Source organism: Lepisma saccharinum, chromosome 3 (genome assembly GCF_977018435.1).
Source record: "Lepisma saccharinum chromosome 3, izLepSacc3.1, whole genome shotgun sequence".
NCBI lineage: Eukaryota > Metazoa > Arthropoda > Insecta > Zygentoma > Lepismatidae > Lepisma > Lepisma saccharinum.
In genome coordinates this window covers 88,133,900-88,153,615 of record NC_139231.1, presented here as the reverse complement: position 1 = coordinate 88,153,615, position 19,716 = coordinate 88,133,900, and the positions used below count along the sequence as shown (strand labels likewise).

Genomic DNA, 19,716 nt, shown 5'->3' with positions numbered 1-19,716 from the left:
TTTCAGTACGGATAAATCGAAATACGGATAATTTTTAATACGAAGTAGTTTACAAGACCCTTGAGCAAAACTGGTTTCGCTTAATTCGAAGTAGACACCTGCATAAGTCAACAAGAGAAGATCGAATGTGGAGAGAGCTTGGACGTTATTTTAACTTGACCTTGGCATGTTTCCTTGGCCTAAGAAATGCTGACAACTCGAGGGAAGCAGCCCGAAATGCTCGCTGGACATTGACATTCTTTGTCAATGTGCATGGCAGGACAAGCTCTTTCCCCGCTGAATGTGCCACCACCTTGGAAATATTCACCAGTGCTAGATGAGAAATGAGAGAGAAGATTGCAGGAATGTTCCAAAATACAAGATACGTGGCACCTGGAAGTCTCACCCATCTGTCTAGCTCTGAGCTCGAGATTCAGCAATTTCCCGTGAGCGAGCAACTTTTGGCCTGGTAGCCAACAACTTCCGGTAAGTACTTTCATTAGAAGCATGTTCTTTGTGCCCTGCAGAACTTCATAAAAAAAGGGAAACGTGACAGATAACACTGGTCGACATTTTTTCAAAAGTTGAACGATGTTTTGAAATGAATAGGTGACTCTGAAAGGATTTTTCATGCTGAATTCAAATTTGAAAACCGTTTTGCTCCATCACGTCACAATTTTTCACAAATCGTGAAAACTGAATAGCATATAGGGGTCTATTATGGTATTATTGGGATCATTTGGGGTTTATATAATCATATTACAGACACATAGAATAAATAATTTTTGCAAGTATAGTAATCAGTGGGACATATATTGAGATTGTAAAATCTATATTATATACTATATTCATGTACATTTTCATTTACACATGTCTAGAAAGAGATATAACATAGTGCATTTCGAATTACTGAGACTCAGGATCAAACTTCATTCTTTTTGACTTTCTGCCTTCCCCGACACCCGAAGTAGGAACATCTCTTTTTAACATTCAACAAAAATCTGCCATCATGAAAACATTCCATCGTCCCTGGTATCTCCGTTCAATCTCTGCTATGTCCTTGTGAAATCTTTCCCCGTGCTCCTCGCTGAAGTGTCCGAGATTACTCGGAAAGAAATCTAGATGTGAGTTAAGGAAATGCAATTTGAGGCTCATTTTACAACCAAGTTTACATAAATTCGTTAGCAGATTTTTCACAAAATGTTCATAGTTAACGTGTTTTTCATTGCCCAGAAAATGGGCAACCACCATTTTGAAACTTACCCAGGCATCCCTTTCCGTAGCAGTCATTATTTCTTCCAAATCTGCATCCAACATCAGTTTCCGTATCTGAGGGCCAACAAAAATACCCTCTTTGAGCTTACCCTCAGTGACGGATGGAAATTTCCTGGCAATGTATTTAAAGCATTCGCCGTCTTTGTCTAACGCTTTCACAAACTGTTTCATTATCCCTAACTTAATATGCAACGGAGGAAGCAGTATTTTAGACGACTGAATTAATTGCCGTTGTGTCACATTCTTCTTCCCTGGAGAGAGAGATTCTCTACTTGGCCACGTTTTCACTTTCCATGATTCTCCCTGTCCCGACTGTCCCATTTGCACAAGAAGCAGGGGAATTTTGTGTTCCCAGCCTGGAGACCCAACAACAGACAGACCAACCATGTTCTTCATATTTCACTTTCAGTAGCATGAACCTCAATGTTTCATAAGTTTCCTTAAGCGACACAGAATATGCAACTGGAATCGATGGGAACACATTACAGTTATTTAACAGAACACCCTTCAGACTAGTCTGTGATGCATCAATGAAAAGTCTCCATTCACTTGCATTGTAAGAAATACCATACAATTCTGTGACTTTCCTTATGTTGTTACAATAAACAAGGTTTTCGTCTTCAGTAAAGTATGGGAGTAGCTCTGTCTCTCGATGCCTGTACCATGAGAAATGTGTTCCTGGAGACAACAGGTTTTTCTTACTCAGTCGGGAACCAAGAAGTTGGGCACTCTTCTTTGGTAAATTTAGGTCTCTTACGAGATCATTCAGTTCATGTTGTGTGAAAGGTTGCGGAGTGCCTGTACTTGTACCAGGACAGAAATCGTCACTGTCATCATAGTGTGCACGTTTAACTTCAGTGTTACTTGAAGTGCTGCAATTATCACTACTCGTACGTGGTACAGGTACAGGTACATCTGGCCCATGAGGCACGGGCCTAATGGCCGATTGTATGTTGTTGGGATAGCTCACATTGCTCTTGTTCTTAGCACAGAAATTGCAGTCATCAATGTGATTTTTTGGTTCCCGCCATACCATTGGTATTCCAAATGGCAATGCTTTCCTCTTGCCACACTTCCACAATCGCAAAGCTTCCACACATGTTTTGCAAACTTCATGCGGGGCCCAGTTTTTGTCCTGATCACCTACTTTAACACCAAAATATTTGTGGTAAGCAGACCTCACAAATGTGGTGATACGTTGTCTTTGCCTCTTCACTACATAGCTTCCACAAATGTAACAGAATACATGGGGTGAGTTCAAACACTTCTTGGACGACGACGACATTGTCTCTCGACACAACACAGCATGAACTATCGACAATGACGAAAACTTTATCAAATATTTTGCATTCCCTACTGCTATTTACATATATAATATCTACAATACACTTAACTAAGGTTTTTCGGATCACGTAACCTTATACACGGTAAATAAATTAAAAACTGTACTATTTGCATTAGTTGGTATCGAATAACAAAACTTAGAAACAAATTTATTGAATCATTCATTGTTACTAGGCATCTTCAGCAATTTTGTTAATCATATAATGTAATAAGAGGTGCACTGCCATCTATCGGGAATATTATTAACTTCTAATTTCTGGGCAGGAATTCCGATTTATACAACAATGAAGATTTCTAAATAACTGAGGGTGATACAACAAAAACAAGGTCACTTCTGAAATCAGCATCAAATGTAGTTTCAGAAACCACAATTAGTTTCCAAACATCAGAACCCATGTCGACCAGTGTAATCAAAGCCACATAGGCCAACTAAAGATCGTCAACCCGCTTAATGCGTTGTCATCTAGCTTTCCAGCAAAATTTGATGTCGATCTTACGTATATTGCAACCCCCGTTTCCCGCTTCATATGTTTCCCAACTGTGTCAGTCATAAAATTTGCCAAAACAGTGTTCTGTTGGCTGAGTGACTTCTCCCTTTTTTCTATCAGCAAACCGGGGGGTGTCCATTGCTAATTGTTTCGGCCACGATTTTCTTGCTTGTGTGCACACATGGGCTCCTTTCCGTTGGCGTCTAAAATAAAGCAACCCGTTCTGAATACCTTCTTCAAAATGAACAAAAACCGCAGGTTAAGTAAAAGAAAAGTGACCCCCTCCCTTCTCCTACAACAGTTCATTATCTGCCACTGGTGTGCATGGTAACACGATAATTGCAGAATTCAGATCCCTCTTTCTTGTTTGAATGCAGCTGTCTGGATAGGAAATCTTGCCCGTATTATTGTCTGTTGTATGGTAAAACGTAATGCAAGGATCATTTTTCTTTTTCACACTGCTGATAAAAGTTCAGTCTTTGACAATTGTGTTATCTTTAAAATGCGGATGATTTCCCTTCTGCCACCTGCTGCTCTAACTTCTAGCCGGTCTCATTGTGTTTACGCTGCAGCTGGTGCCAGTGTTTAGTCTAGCGTCTGCTCAATGTAGGAATACGAGAGGAAAAGTTTTGGCAGAGCGAGTGTTTGACCTCCAGAATACTCCTGAATCCTACAATAAATTGTCAATTAATCTGAAAATACGCAAGTTTCGCAAAGCTTGTTTGAAGTTCATTTTATGCTGATGAGCTAAGCTGGACTAAATTTACAGTTTAAAGTGGGATCCAAACCAGAGTGATTATCGAGTGCAGCACTGTTTAATGTGTCGTAGGATACACATTCGGTGCAAACAGATCGCAAGTTGTGTGTTCACTTTTTCAGAGTGGATTACAATACAAGTTGAGGAAGAGTTTGGACTGATCCCTGCAAAGGGAGGGGGGGGGGGTCGAATATGAAGTTAACTCAAGCAAAGAAAACATGACTTTTTTACGATGTGTTTTAGACAGCCGAACCAGAATGAAATTTACAGCCCTGATTTTTTTTATTTATTTATTTATTTATTTATTTTTTTGCCAAGGAAAGGTTGTGTTCTCTCCCAAGAGAATCTTCTCTTACCAGTTAATCCTGTAACGGAAAATGTTCTAGTGAACGCACATAAAATCCAATATTTATCCTGTCCGATTATGTCCCATCTCTTGCTCGCGCCAGTGTGACTATTGTCAAGATTCTTCCGAGTTTCACTTCTTGCAATAAACGAGATTGTTTTGCTCTCCGTAGGTCTCCATGCAAACGGGTTTCTTATGAACTAAAATTGTAAGAATTTCGTGGAGCAACGACTTTGCACAATTAAAAGAAAATACCATTTTTTAAAAGACTTTTTGCCACAACATGCATCCTGTGCATAACCGGTTGTATAACTAGGCAAGATAAATGGGGTTAACCGTCTTCTTGGAATCTTTGTGTCTGCGTAAGCTTTGTGTTCTCATTTTGTGTAACATTTTTTACACTTTGTTTAAAAAGTACAATATTATTATATAGTACATATAAAGCTTATTTTCTGAGCTACCACCAAGTATAAAACATCCGTTGTGGGGGTAATTTACTTAATTTACACCTGAATTAATTCGAAGTTGACATTTTTTGGTCCCTTGAACTTCGTATTAACGAAGTTTTCCTGTACTTAAAAATCACTTTAAAAAAATCACAGCAAATTTAAATATTTTTCGATTTTGATGTAGAATCGTTATTTTTTTGTGGTCAAATATCAGCTTCTGTTCTAATTTGTGTATTTCCCTCACATACCTTCTTGTGCATAATGAATTTTCTGTGGTAATTTGTGAGTTAATTGTTAGTTTATTGTTACTCTTAGATACCAGGAGAAGTGATGCCTTAGTTTAGATATGGATGGAGGGTGATCACCTCTTTAGACATCTGATATGTCCCATTGCTTTCTTTAGATATCTAAAGGATACACTTATGCTAATTGACCATTTACACTAGGTTTTAGACTTCAGGGTGATCACTTAATTTTAGGTATAAAGGGAGATATTGAATAGAGTTAGTTTTAGACATCTGAGAGGTGGTTTTTTTAAATGTAAAAATATATTACAAAATATTAACATAAATCCACATAAAATTGTAGACTTGTACTACTGTATTCTACTGTGATTTTAATGTTGATAGAATCTAACTGTGGACCTTTACTACTGTATTGTATTGTGGATTTTATGTTGGTAGAATCTAACATGCTGTTTCGTTTTTTTTCATATTAGCCTACGATGGTACAGTGGGTTGAGTTGTTGACCAAGCAGTTTAATGCATCTCAGAATGCGTGTGAGTGGTTTATGGATCACATGGCAAATAACGATTGGTGGCCAGTGCAGATACTTATCAAATGCCCAAACCAAATGGTCAGGCAGATGTTCCAGAGACTCTGTATTCATGTAATACAAAGACTAAGGTAAAGTTTGCTGTTTTTGTGTTAGTGATGTTTGTAGAATATGCTTTTTTTTCAAATCAAATATTAGTGTGTAAATGGAATTCTTCAGTTCTTTCTTTTTTTATTCCAAAGAAGCAAAATATGTGATTTTTGTTAGACATACTTGATATTCAAGCTTTGGTTGCAATTCTCCTGTTAAGAAATTAGAATATTAAGGATTATGTAATTTATTATAGTACACATAAAAATACAGTCCTTAAATAGAAGTTGAGTCCATGAGAAAAATTAATGAAAGTAGCCATGGACAATTTGCAAAGAAATACCTGTGCATCCCACTGTACATCTCAATTCTCATACTTGCAAATTGAAGGAGCAATGTGAAGATATGGTAACTGATCTGGATCGTGAAAGAAAAGGTGGAGGACATTAAGAAGGATGAAGTAATGTGTGTGCTTAATTGATTGATATCCAAGATAACAACAGAGTAAACATGCATATATTGTATTGAAATGTTTGCCTAAGTTAATCTGGCATTGGTAGAGAAATCGAAGTGTAATCACAAGGTGTGTTCTACACAAAGAGGAATGGGCTTTTACTTTTCCTGAACAAGGTCAGCAACTGCGATATTAGATATCAAGTATTAATCTGTTTTAATCCACATGAATACATGAAAATGTCATTCTGATGCACATGTACTGTGTTGTGTGTGTTGGTTGACATGTGCTAACATTTAGTAATATTTTTACTGTGTGGACTTCGCTTGAGGAGTATAATTTAGTTGAAATATTTGTCTTCAAATTCAGCATCAAATAGTAAGGATGCACTGGAATGAAATTTTGGCCAATACCGATAAAGTACCAATATAAAATTTACCGATACCGATAATTAATATTTTACCAATCCGATAAATAGAATTCCAAGTGGTTCATTGACCTCCTTAAATAAAAACTCTATGTTACCACAAGGACCAAGCTTTTGCAATTCAAAACAAGCTGCATATTTAGACCTTTACTTTAAATAGAAGTAAAGAATGACAATGATATGTTTTTGTACATAAAAATTATTGCAAAGTAGCACAATATTGCACTAAATTCTAAAATATTTATAGATTCATGATAGGGATGTGCCGAAGCCGATCACAGATGTATGAAAATCGGCCGAAATTGACACATCGGCATCGGTACATCGGCAAAAATCCGATATTTAAACCGGTACAGATTATACTAGAGTTTTTACCTTCTAATAAGTTTTATATTCTAGTTTTGTAAGATTTATTGAAAATTTGGTTATGATTCGTCATTATTGTAGAGTTTTTGTAATAAAATTATTGCAAACGCATTCAGAGGATGAACCTAACTATAAATCGGAAATAAAACAGTACATTGCTGAACCAGGATCTGCTGTTGTATTGGAAATTCAAAAATGAATATTCAAACCTGAAGCAAGTCCTGAGAAAATACTTGGGCATACCTGCTGCATCAGTATTCAGTGATCAGAGGCCTGCACAAGACCTGGAGCAGACCCGTTCGCGAGACATTGCTCCTGAAATGCCATGCAACCTGCGCAACATCCTCGCTTGAGCAGCTTGTATGCCAACCTGCCCAGATCGTTCCTGGCAGGCATTGTAGACCCGCCGGGTACCCGCAGTCTTACGATACCTAGTAGGTCCCATTTCGTTCTTTCCATCAACTGCAGACCCCTCCCTCTGCATGACGTAGTTGCTTCGAGTAGAAACTGCACCGGGCCCACACCGTTCTGCAGTGTTGCCAACTGCAATATATTTTCACTACTTAAAAAAGGGAACTCAAAGCTTCGTAAGCCACATCACCAATGAAATGAGATTTACGAATGTTGCTACCCCCCCCCCCCCCACACACACACATTGAAATAGGTTTTCCGTGGCACAGGATCCATAAGTATATGTCGTAAATAACCAATATACGTATATATAGTGATATAGGGCAGGACTGAAACATGTCACGTTCGACGCTGAGGTCGCGAGTCAAACAACACACTGTTCTACTGCGAACACCAGAGCTGTAGCCAGCCAGGGGCATTGCCGTTACCCTCGTTTGGGGGGGGGGGGGGGCAAGTACTTGGATAAACGTAACAACAACAACAATCACAATAATAGTAATAAAGTAGCATGAAAGGCATTATTATCCTCATAAATCACGCAAAAAGGGGGTAGAAGTCGGTTCTCACGCATTTGTGTTAAAACAGAGGATTAGAAATATTTTTTCAACACATCAATTTCACATTAGCTAATAATAGAAAACAAGCACACAAACTATTTTTGAAAGAAAGAAAGTGCATGATAAATGCATTCCGAATGTACATACATATGGCATGTAAAATTTCCATCTACAATATTTTCTTTTCACATGGAGCGACGTATTACATAATTAATTCATCCAACTCGTAACAAACCAACATTAATAGCAAATAATATCACGGGCCACCATAGCATTCTCTGTTTTAAAACTTTTCTCACTTAGATCGTTCGGCGCTCAGGGCCGACTCCCGCTACCCCTTTGCTACGGCATTGAACTTGATGAGACTTGTACTTTAATGTTTGACCCCCACCCTGACCCCTCCGCTAGACAATTTCCGTCCAAGGTTGTGAGCATTGCACCCTGCCCCCTCTGGTTGCGCCACTGCGTGCCTGGTTAAGGCACCATGCAAAGAAAAACAATTAGTTTTCAGTGAGGAGATTTTTGTTTGCTCGATCATTCATTTAGATAAATGAAACTGTAATATTGCGTGCATTTCCTGGCATTAAGATAAAAACTGCTTACGCTGAACTGAAATCGCTAAGCATATAAATTATCCTTGGAGAAGAAGCTCCTCCTAGGACTTCGTAGGATTTAGTAGCTGCGTGAGTAGGCAACACTGGCTGCAGCCGTCCACGTGGTGATGAAACACCTGGAGCGACACGCTGCCGGAGGGCTGTTTCCTTCCAGCAGGTTTTGCAGGTGCCCGGGTCTTGTTGAATGCCCAGGTACCTTGTAAGCGCAGAGCGCCTTGAAGACCAAGAACCCGGGTAAAGATGCAAGTCGACTCGTTGCCGTGGGCAGGCGAGCAGGTAAACCTGTTATCGCGTGCAAGCGGGCAGTGGGTAGGTAAAAGGCAAACTATGCTGGCTTCTATCAGTGATTGAGTGTTCAATGTTGCTGAACAGATTTGCGATAAGAGAAGAAGTAGGTTACTTCCTGAAGTGCTTCCAAATCTCGTGTTTTTGAAGTTGAATCTGGCAGAACAGGAATTTATTTTGCATTTCAAAGAACTGCTTGTGTACTAATGTTTAATCTTTTGAGAATCCATGTTCTTCTTAAAGGTTCACATAACATTTTGTAGATGCAAATGTGCATTCGTATCTCTTGAGAATATATATGTATATACATATGATATGCAATACAAATGTACATAGCAAATTTATTTTTGTCATGCTGAAAATAACATCCCATTTCTGTTTAATAATCTTATGTATCGGAATCGGTTAAATATCGGCAACAGTATCGGTTCCAAAAATTATCGGTGAGTACATCGGTAAATTTTCAGCTTCGTCACATCCCTAATTCATGAGATTGTTTTCTGTGATTTTACTAGGGATGGGACCGATTAATCGGTACTCTATCGGTATCAGCCGATATAGGCATATCGGTGTATCGGTTTATCGGTAAAATTACCGATTATTTTACCGATCCGATATATCAATAAATATCTGATAGTTTAGTGCAAAATTCTGCCATTTTGGTGTAATTTTTATGGATAATCTCCGTGCCCTACTTTTTAAAAAAGTAAATTTCTAAATATGCAATTTCTCTTGCACATCAGTCACTTTGAAACACACGTTTTTTAAGGAGGTCAATGAACCTTTCAGGTACTTCTAGGACCATTTCTAATTTTATATCGGATCGGTAGAATATCGGTTATCGGTATCGGTAAATTTTATATCGGTACTTTATCGGTATTGGCCAAAATTACATATCGTCCCATCCCTAGATTTTACCTACATACTGATATGCCTATATTGGCTGATACAGATAGAGTACAACGCCTCTCCGATGGAATACTGCTAGTGTCGTTGCCTTGTAATCAAGGGTCCTGGGTTCGATACCCTGTGGAGGCACATTGTTGTTTGGATTCCACTTTAAACTGTAGGCCCAGTCTCGATTAGCCTTACTGTGCATAGAGTGGACTTAAAACACCAACTCAACAGATAGAGTACCAATTAATCTGGCCCATTCCTACCAATTAAGGAACATCAAAGACTTAGATGATAAAGATCAATATTTATAAATATGTATATACAATAGAAGTAATATCTGTTAGCTATGTTAAATAATTGAATGCATGAGTTTTGCAACGTCAAGTTTGTTTAAAATCTTGTCATATGGTCACTTTGTGCAACATTGAGGTAATTACACTGGGGAGCTGATGATTGCAAATTTTGTGTGTGTTATTTGATTCACTGATGAGATATGAACAGTTGTGTTAATATGCATTATCTACAGCTCATTGTTTCCTACTACACACTATTATTCATAATAGTAATTTGGTTGGTTATAGGTTTACTTGTTTATCATAATAACAAATCAGATTTCATCCACCATGAAGCTTTAGTACATAAGATCCACTTGTAGTTATATGTTTTGCGATAGTAAAGTTTTCTCGTTAGTACATTTTTTTCTGGAGGTCCCTGCCAATTTCCATAAGGCTGCATACTGTTATTTCAGTTATAGGTTTTTAAATGTGCTTGCTCGAAAGAATGCTGCTCTTGGAGTTCAAGATTTCCATGATGATAACATGTGCAACCCGTTCCTAAACAGGTTTTCTTATCAGCTGCAACCATAGGACCAGACTCTCAACTTGGAATTCTATTTTTGTTGCTTGCATCGGAGGGCAGGGGATGGGAAATGCTCCCTATTCTAAATGATTCTGCTTTTGTTCTTTACATTGCTTGGGCCTGCTTTTGTTCCTTACATTGCCTTGGACTAGCTTTATCTCCCTGAAGCAGATTGCAAACTGATGTCTTTCAAGTTGTCAGACAAGTCACTGGCACCAAACTTCCCAGCCTGTCGCAAACATCACAAACAATCTGAAGAAAAGGAGGGGGAGTGAACAGCAGCTTGCAGGTGGGGAAAGTTTCGCTTGTCTTATTACCATAATATTTAATGAAAATACAATTGTTGAAGATAAGAGAAGTTGCAGTACTTTCTTTATGCAAATGAAATTGCAGATAAATGAATTATTGAACACAGTGACTTATTTTTAGCATATGAATGATTTTGAAGAAAAGCAGCATTTTCTTTCATCAATCACCATTTGATTTGATGTGATTTAGTTTATTTTACTTCACGTTTTGTGCCTCTTGGCTAATTTGCGAAGATGGGGATAACTGATGAAATTATGAAAGTGATGACTGGACATTCACAAACAACCATGCCCGAGCGGGATTTGAACCCAGGACCCTTGGCATCGCAGCACGATGTGCTAACCACTCGACCACAGGATCCGGCCAATTACCATTTGAAAAAGCCCTTTGTTTCTCTTTTGTTACTATGGAATAAATTGAATATAAAAAGCTATAACTGCTTAATCACTGCATCTTTTTTAAAAATTTAAATTGTAAATGTAAGAATGAGCAAAAAGCAACATTTTAAGTAACATCCGACAATTAAGGGTCCAGGGGAAAAGCAGGGGCAGAGACCCAAAGTTCGAAATTTTCCATACCTACACAAAATTTTGGAGCACTGTAATTTCCATTTTTTTAATAAAGTTGTGGCACAAGCATTACATATCCTCATAGAGTGGTCTTTTGTCATGCTTCTCTCCAAATTTGGTCCACCCAGTGTCCATAGAGCCGACGCTAAAAGTGAAATTCCGAATGTCTTGAAGCTGGCAACACTGCCGCTTTATATAATGTTGTTATTTTTTTACTGAAGAAGTATGAGTCTGATTTCAACGAAACTTTGCATGCTCGTAGGAATGTACCATTACTACATACAATTTCTTTTTCATTCACTTCACTCTATTGGGGGGGGGGGTCACAGGGACATGCCATATGCCATTTTTTTTTTAAAAAAAAAAAACAATTTTCTTCTTCTTTTTTCCTTTAACACTAATTATTGGGAGGAACCATGTATATATTTTACCTCCACTAAAACTCCTGTCTTTAAGAAAGAAAACAACCAATTTCATATATCTACGACAATTAGTTCTCAAGCTATTATTATTTTTTTTTGTACTTCGTGCCGATTTGAAAAGCGCACACTTGAAAAGACCCCGGCTTCAACGGGAATGCAGGTGCGCAGGCTCCGTCCAGTAAAGGTTTTAAGTCCACTTTATGCACAGAAGTCTAATTGGGACTGGACCTACAGTTTAAAGTGGAATTCAAACCACTATGTGCCTCCACTAGGAATCTAACTCTGAACCCCTTGATTACAAGGCAACGACGTTACCACTACGCCATCGGGGAGGGATAAAAATGGATATGTAAGTCTCCCCCACCCCCTTAAAAATCCTGGGCACACCACTGGCTCTGGTATTCAAAAGGATTATTCTTGTGTTATCCGCAAGATAAGAATTGCTGTTTTGTTTATCAGAAGGCAGGACAAGAACAAAAAGTTGCATCCTTTATGTTGGAGTTGATGAGTCATTGCTGTCAGAAGCGATATCAGCAAGCCCTGCTTTTGAACAGCCAGACACAACACTGGGACCGGTAGCAGCCTCCCTCCAGACAGACTGGCACCCACTAACAGGTGGCGGAATAGAAGGTCCTGCACGTTTTGAAGATAAAGCACTTGTTGAAGACTAGAAGCTGGACCACAGCATTAATTTTTTTTAATCAGCAGTGTGCTTTTTCCAAACCAAGTTGCAGAAAGAATGGCGGAAGGATTATTGTAACGAATACACGAGAAATATTTCCTATGCAGATAACTGCATTAAAAGAAAAGGCTGCTTCATGAAATTATTGCATAGCCATGCACAACAGTTGCAGATTAATGAGCTCTTGTGAGGGGAGGTTGATGACTTTTTCATGAAGAAAGGGAAGTTTTCCAATCAAGTTTTCCCCTCCCTCCTCTCTCTCTGTATACTAGGAAGGATTACGTAAAAGCATTGGTAAAGAAGTGTGAATAGTGATTGAGCCATGTTCTCAAATTTCAATTGTCTACATACGTTTTTGTGGAGGAGGGAGAACAAAGACACATCAGTCACACTTTTAGAATGTGTTAAAACTAGTGTTGGGCGATATATCGTCCAGATGATATATTGTGATACTGAAAAGATATTGTCGAGGCGATATCAACTAGATGATATATCGTCACAATGCGATATGTATCATGTTGACGATATATAGTCACGTCATTTTTTAGATATATATCATGTCGGTAATATATCGTCACAATATTTGGTGATATATATTGTGTTGGCAATATATCGTCATGATATTTTAGCAATATATCGTCATGATATTTGGCGATATATATCATGGAGATGATATATCGTGATATCAAATTTTCCGATATTGTTCATCCCTAGGTAAAACACTAGAGAAATCAGCTTTCATAGCAACTGTCAGGTTCCTGATCGTAAGGCAGGAGTTCAAGGTTGCATGGTGAATAAATGAGACTGCTGCAAAAGCAAGAGAAGAGGAGAGGGAGAGGCCACCTGGCATGCAGAACAGGCTTCTGGCATTTTTTGTGATCGGCAGCTCTTGGAAAACTTATAGAGCTGATACGAGAGTTATCATAAACATAAGATCGAGATAAACATCCTGATGTTCAACATGGTTTTTTGCAGGAAATTTGCTGAACGGATTAAGCGGGTAAACTTGCTTGCATCCATTCCACCCCCTGGCACCTTTCACTAAATATAAGATTCACATTAGTCTTATAAAATTTGCTTAAAGTTATAATAAGATTATTTAAGTCTCATATGTGGTTTACCAGCCCATTGAATCAATCCGGTTACAGTTCTTTATTAAGGAAGGGGTTGTAGTACTACATGTAACCTAATTTTAACCTATCTATGATCATCTACTTCTATACTTTTAATGCTGCAGTCTCCCCAGCATGTAAGTGCTTCTGTTTCAAAATATACCTGAAGGAGCCAAGTGAACTTGGCGAAATACGAGATAACTACCTTACGATATGCACAGTAATTAGTTTTTGAATTTTCTTTCAAGTCCACTTTGTGAACGGATAGGCTAATCAGGACTGGATCTAAAGTTTCAAGTGGGATCCGAACCACAGTGTGCTTCCACTGGCACCCATTGATTACAATGTGACGACATTACCACTATGCCATCAAGCTCAGGGTGACATTATATTACAATGCTTGCATATGGCATGAACTAACCTTTCAATTTTAATATCAATCAGGATGTGTGCTCATGCTTGCTTGCATATGCTGTTGTTGGTTGTGTGTGTTCCTATCTGATTAAACACATCAGATACAACAAGCACAAAACCAAAATTGGGCCCACCAGGTATGTGACTCCTCATGATTGGCACCAAAATCAAATATACTTTCCATGTGTATTAAACATCGATCATGGACAAGCACCCTGATTCAATTACAGCACCAACTTCAACCGAACAATTGCAAACAGCCCTGCAGAGAAACCAGCTACAGAGCCCATCTAGCAGGTCTTGATGGAACAGTATGAACTGGAATTGTAGTAAGCAGTGAAGAAAAATGGATTGGTGGTAATGGCAACTGAAATTAAGAAGCAGAAGATCTACAGTTCTTCTTAGTAATTGTGCGTACTATTGTAGATTAATGTGCTTTTATTTTCCAGGCCTAACCAAGCCCCTTTATACCTGAAAGTGGACAATGAAAATGAAGATTCAGAAGAAGTTGAAGTTCCCAATATAGGATCACATTCATGTGTAACAAGATTCATCAAAATGCTTTTGACGTTGGTAAGAAATATGGACCTATTTTTATAAATTTTAAAATGAAAGAAGTGAATGTGAAATACTAATCTGTGGGGATATACGAGTATGAAATTTTGATAGGGGTGGTGAATGTTTAGTGAAAAACTTAACCATTTATTGTATAATGTATGCAACCAAGTGATTGCAATGAATTTTGTCTTATTGCATGTTTATACTTATACCTTTGTATTTATTAAAAATAATAATGAAATAGTATGATTTTGCAGTAAATTAAGAGTCATTTATAGAAATATCAGATCTGTATAATTACTGGTAATTTTACTGATGATATATAACCTATACTGATTAATCTGCCCCTTCCATAAAATGTATCTAATTGGAAGATTTTCATACTGACATTTTATAAAACATGCACAAGTGAAAAATGGTACCCTGTCAAATTTTCACAATATAAAGGTTGCAGTGGAACCTTGATTTTATGATTATCATGGGCCCGAGGTGAAGAAACTTAAAAAGTGGGAAAATATACATGTATATTTTGATTTATTGAGACCATGAAGATTTAATGTATAATGCAGGAAAATTTAATTGTAAACGGGAACATAAAGTTGGAGTTCCACTGTAAAAGGAATGAAAAATACTTTGAATGGAAATACAATATTAGTGTTCAATGCATGCTTTGTAAAACTTTAGCCAGAATTTCCTTTGTTATAAATTTATAGCAATTAGATTGTAGTACTGGATTATTTGTGTTTCATGTCACTTTTGCAGATGGAGCATGGTGCGAAGTCACACCTAAAGCACTTGACAGAATACTTCACTTTCCTGTATGAGTTCAGCAAAATGGGGGAGGAAGAAAGTCAGTTTCTCATATCTGTTCAGTCAATTTCAGCTATGGTGAACTTTTATCTAGGACAAAAGTCTCAGGATTATGTAAGTAACTTTATCAATTAAAATGAAGTGGAATTTATGTTCATTGTTTGTTAATTGTCAAGGGGACAAAGCATGAGTCTTCTATTTTGTAAAAAGCTTAACAATCCCATTGTTTAATTAAATTCTAAATGTATTTTTTATGGATGTATTGATACATTTATTTTAGTAAATAATGAAACAGAATCAATAAAAATTTGCCAGAATCATTAGTGGCTAGTATTCCAATATAAATAGGGCAAAAGAAATTGTAATGTTTAATTATAATTATGTGTATTTGTGACTGGGTTTTCATTAGCACAAGAAAGTATGTATACAGATATTTATTGTATGAAAACAGGATACATGACTTGTAACTTCATACTCATAATATTAAGAAAATGGAAGAATTATTTTATGAACCATCTGTGGTATACCTTTTTCATTTTCTTGATGTTTCAAGCTACTAGTGTAAATATTTTTCAAGAGCTTCATTTGTTATACATTTAAACAATCTGCAGGCTTAACAAATCAATTATTGTGGAGAGAAAAATGTTTTTTTTTTTTTTGTAATCAACAAGTAAAATTTATTAAAGAACATTCTTACATTTTATCTTAAATTTATTTATTTTTCTTATTAATTCCTTCTTTTATACACCCTAGATGGGATGTAGGTGTGAAGTACATTTAATGTTTCTTGTTTATTTTAATGCATTCATTGGTTATATTGCTGTCATTTATATTCACTTTTTTGTTCTCTTATTTGTTTTATTTTCTAGAATCACATACAAATTTTGTTTGTTAATTTGTTACAAAAAACTACATTGTTATCTCAGTGATAATTGTTTCTTAAGCCATATATATTGTTTAAGTGTATGACCAATACATCCCTTGAAAAAGATGCATGTTTGTAAACATTGAGAATATAGAAAAGTTATACTACAGAAGGAGCATTGGACTTTTTACGTACAAGTCAAAGTTCATAAAATAAACACTGTGGTAACATGGATATTCACAAAGGTTCTTGGAAGAATTGTGCTCTCAATAACAAGAGTATTTATAGAAATCGATGAAGCTATTTTTCTAATTTAGTATCACTTTTTGACCTCTTTATGCTAATTGCGGGTATGATGATGCATGATAATTAAATGTAATCGATGAAGGAACCCTCATGCTGAGGCAGCTTGCTGAATTTTTTTTACAATTTTACTAATCGGGCATTACTGATACAGGTGCAATCGAGTGGGAACAAGGAATTTGCTATGAGTTATAGAGAGTTTTAATTTTAGTGTGTTGTGCATACTGTTTGTAATTATACAATTAATCAAATTGGGAATGTGACGGTTTATTTTAAGATATATATGTTAGCCAAAATTGACATGCTGGAACCATGATTAAAATCAATAAAAAAGTGATACTTAAACTGGATATTCATTTTCGTATCTTACAAATTTTGATTGAAGATAACATATTGTTCATGTTTTAATTCAGTAGAGTGTTCTGTGAGTAAAAATCTAATAAGTGAGGTTTGAAACCCTTTGTTCTTGTAATGCTTTCAAATCTCACTTGCGTCATTTCAGTGTATAAATTTGGGAGAATATTTACTATCCAAGCTCATATGTTTATTGTAGATTTACAAGGGTCGTTCAAGGTTGACCAGGATTTTCGTACGTAAAAAATTGATGAATAGCCGGATCATGATGAAACGTGAGGGTGACGTAATGCATTCCTTCGCGAGTAACTAGCGCCCGACATGACGTATTTCGCGCATGCGCAGCAGTTGCAGCGAACATGGCGCCAAGCAGTGTGTCTGTGGCTGTGGAGCAGCGGTGTGTAATCAAATTTCTCGTGAAGGAGAAAGTGAAACCAGCTGAGATTTTCAGACGATTGCAAGCACAGTAAGGTGAACAAACGATGTCGCGGACAAGAGTGTACGAATAGTGTGAGCAGTTTCGCGAAGGACGGGAGCTGGTGACAAATGAAGCGCATGGACACATTCGCCCGACTGCAGTCACACCAGTGAATATCGCACGTGTTAAGCAAATGATTCTTGAGAACCGGCGAATAACAGTGCGGGATATTGCTGCCGAGGTGAATATCAGTGTCGGGAGTGTTGAGACAATCATTCACGACCACTTCCGCTTCTGCAAAATCTGTGCAAGGTGGGTTCCCCGCCAGCTGTCATTCGATCAGAAGTGGACACGCAGGACGGTCTGTGAACAGCTTCTGAATCGGTTTCGAGCAGAAGGTGATAAATTGTTGCAATCCATCATCACGTGTGATGAAACATGGTTGCACAATTCAACCCCAGATACCAAAAGATGCAGCATGGAGTGGCGGCATAAAGGTTCCCCGCCCCCCAAGAAAAGCAAAACGCAGCCGTCCGCTGGAAAGATCATGGCAAGTGTCTTCTGGGACATGAAGGGCGTTATCCATGTGGATTTTCTGGACAAAGGGAGCACGATTAATACCCAGTATTACTCCACATTGTTGAGTGGTGCTGTACGAAAGTCCATTCTCAAGAAAAGACCTGGGATGTTGTCTGGAAATGTCATTCTTCTCCATGCCAATGCCCGCCCTCACACGGCCAATGTGACAACAACAACTCTGGCCGACATGCGCTGGGAAGTTCTGCCCCATCCCCCCTACAGTCCGGATTTAGCCCCCAGTGATTATCATTTGTTTGCACCCTTAAAGACCATCTGGGAGGGAAGAAATTCACGACAGACGAAGCACTGCGGAGCGATGTCCTCCAGTGGCTACGACAACAACCAAGTTCTTTCTACGCCAAAGGAATTCGGGAGCTGCCAGAACGATGGCAACGGTGCCTCGGCGCGCACGGAGAATACTTTGAAAAACTGACATAGTTTGGTGTTTCTTCTGCTACCTATTTCCTCTGCAGAAATAAAAGTCCCGGTCAACCTTGAACGACCCTTGTATTACTGCTTTCTGAATAGGTTCAAAAATTATCTGTAGATGCATGGGAATATGTAAATTTTCTGCTTCTTAACATTTCTATGAAATTGTATTTTCTTATATCTGATATTAGATGGTAGTTTGTCTTGAATATTATAATGTGGTTGGTTATAACTAGACCTTGGATTTTAGGTTTTTAACCTATTTTTTCCCTTTGCAAGTAAATAAGAAATAGCAAGTTATGTCAGGGTTTTATTAAAAAACAACAACTAACAAAATTTTATATTGTCTAAAATAACCTATTTTGCTTGTTAGAACCTATTTTAGGTTACACCTAAATCAAACCTTTTTTTTAGGTTTTTATGTATTATATAAGGTTTGTAAAGATTTTTGTATCATACGGAGGTAGGTATGTTCTTGCTTTGGTACCGAAAAAAGTCAGTAATTAAAGTGTTTGAAACAAATTTTCTGTCGATTTCTCTTCATCCAAGTCCATGATGTTTTTCAAAGCTCTAAACAAAGCAAAATGTCTGCCACCACTGTTGTCTGCACACTCCTAAGTGCAAATTTCTTATACGTGTTGTCTTGCTCACCTTCGCTTCAGTTATGTGCTTTGTGGCATTCATGCCTTGCAAAGTAACGTTTCAACATTCAAATTTTCACCACTGACTTTTTTTGTTGAAAGATCATGTTAAATACGTAAGATGATCCTTACAGACAAAACGTGGAATTTGACTATGGATAACATGAAAAAAATTGTAATGTATTCAGGGTGGTCACTCTAGGACCATGATAAAATTCAACTATAATTCCTGGTTTTCATGGCAAAATTTTCAAAAAATTAAGGGTACAGGCACATATTTTCTCTATTTCAACCTTACATACTACCGCCTCTCACCACACACACACATGCAAATATATATTAACAATGTAAAGGGTCTGTGCGATTCTAATGTGTCCAAAAATTGAAATTTTGTTTTTTAACGGTTTTACCTAATCAGGCTTTTTTGAGCCTAATTTAAGATTTTTTAGAACCTATTTTAGGATTTTTAAAACCTATTTTAGGAACCTAAAAGCACTATTTTTAGAACCTAAAAATCCGAGGTGTAGTTATAACAATAGTGTTCTAAGGCTGAGCATATTTTTTTTTAGTCAAATCAACATTGAACTTTTTTTTTAATCTAAAAAGATGATCAGATTGTACAGTCAAGAGATTTTTAGTAATGCAATTATTGAAATGTATGATGATATTTGTACATACTGAATGAAAATCTTGTGTGTTAGGTACATTACCATGTGATTTTTACTGTTTTCTGGGGGAAGGTGTCGCTCAGTAAAGTATAGATATTGTAGAAATAACAGCATGCATTTCAATAATACTGTAACCATAAATTTCTCTGAAATTACCTAAATTTATTTTTTGAAATTCTGTACAACACCCGTTGTCTTCATCACATTCACA

General features: G+C 37.3%; 1 protein-coding gene across 2 annotated transcripts in view; it reads left to right on the top strand.

Annotated features, from left to right (window-relative positions):
- Positions 1-19,716, top strand: part of puf (ubiquitinyl hydrolase 1 puf) — a 186,156-nt gene that overhangs the window by 123,885 nt on the left and 42,555 nt on the right. For both annotated transcript variants that reach the window (XM_083118991.1, XM_083118990.1), the window contains 3 exons: positions 5,357-5,544; positions 14,330-14,453; positions 15,201-15,362. In XM_083118991.1, the coding sequence (XP_082975117.1) occupies positions 5,357-5,544; positions 14,330-14,453; positions 15,201-15,362 (474 nt within the window). The remainder of the gene's footprint in view (positions 1-5,356; positions 5,545-14,329; positions 14,454-15,200; positions 15,363-19,716) is intronic.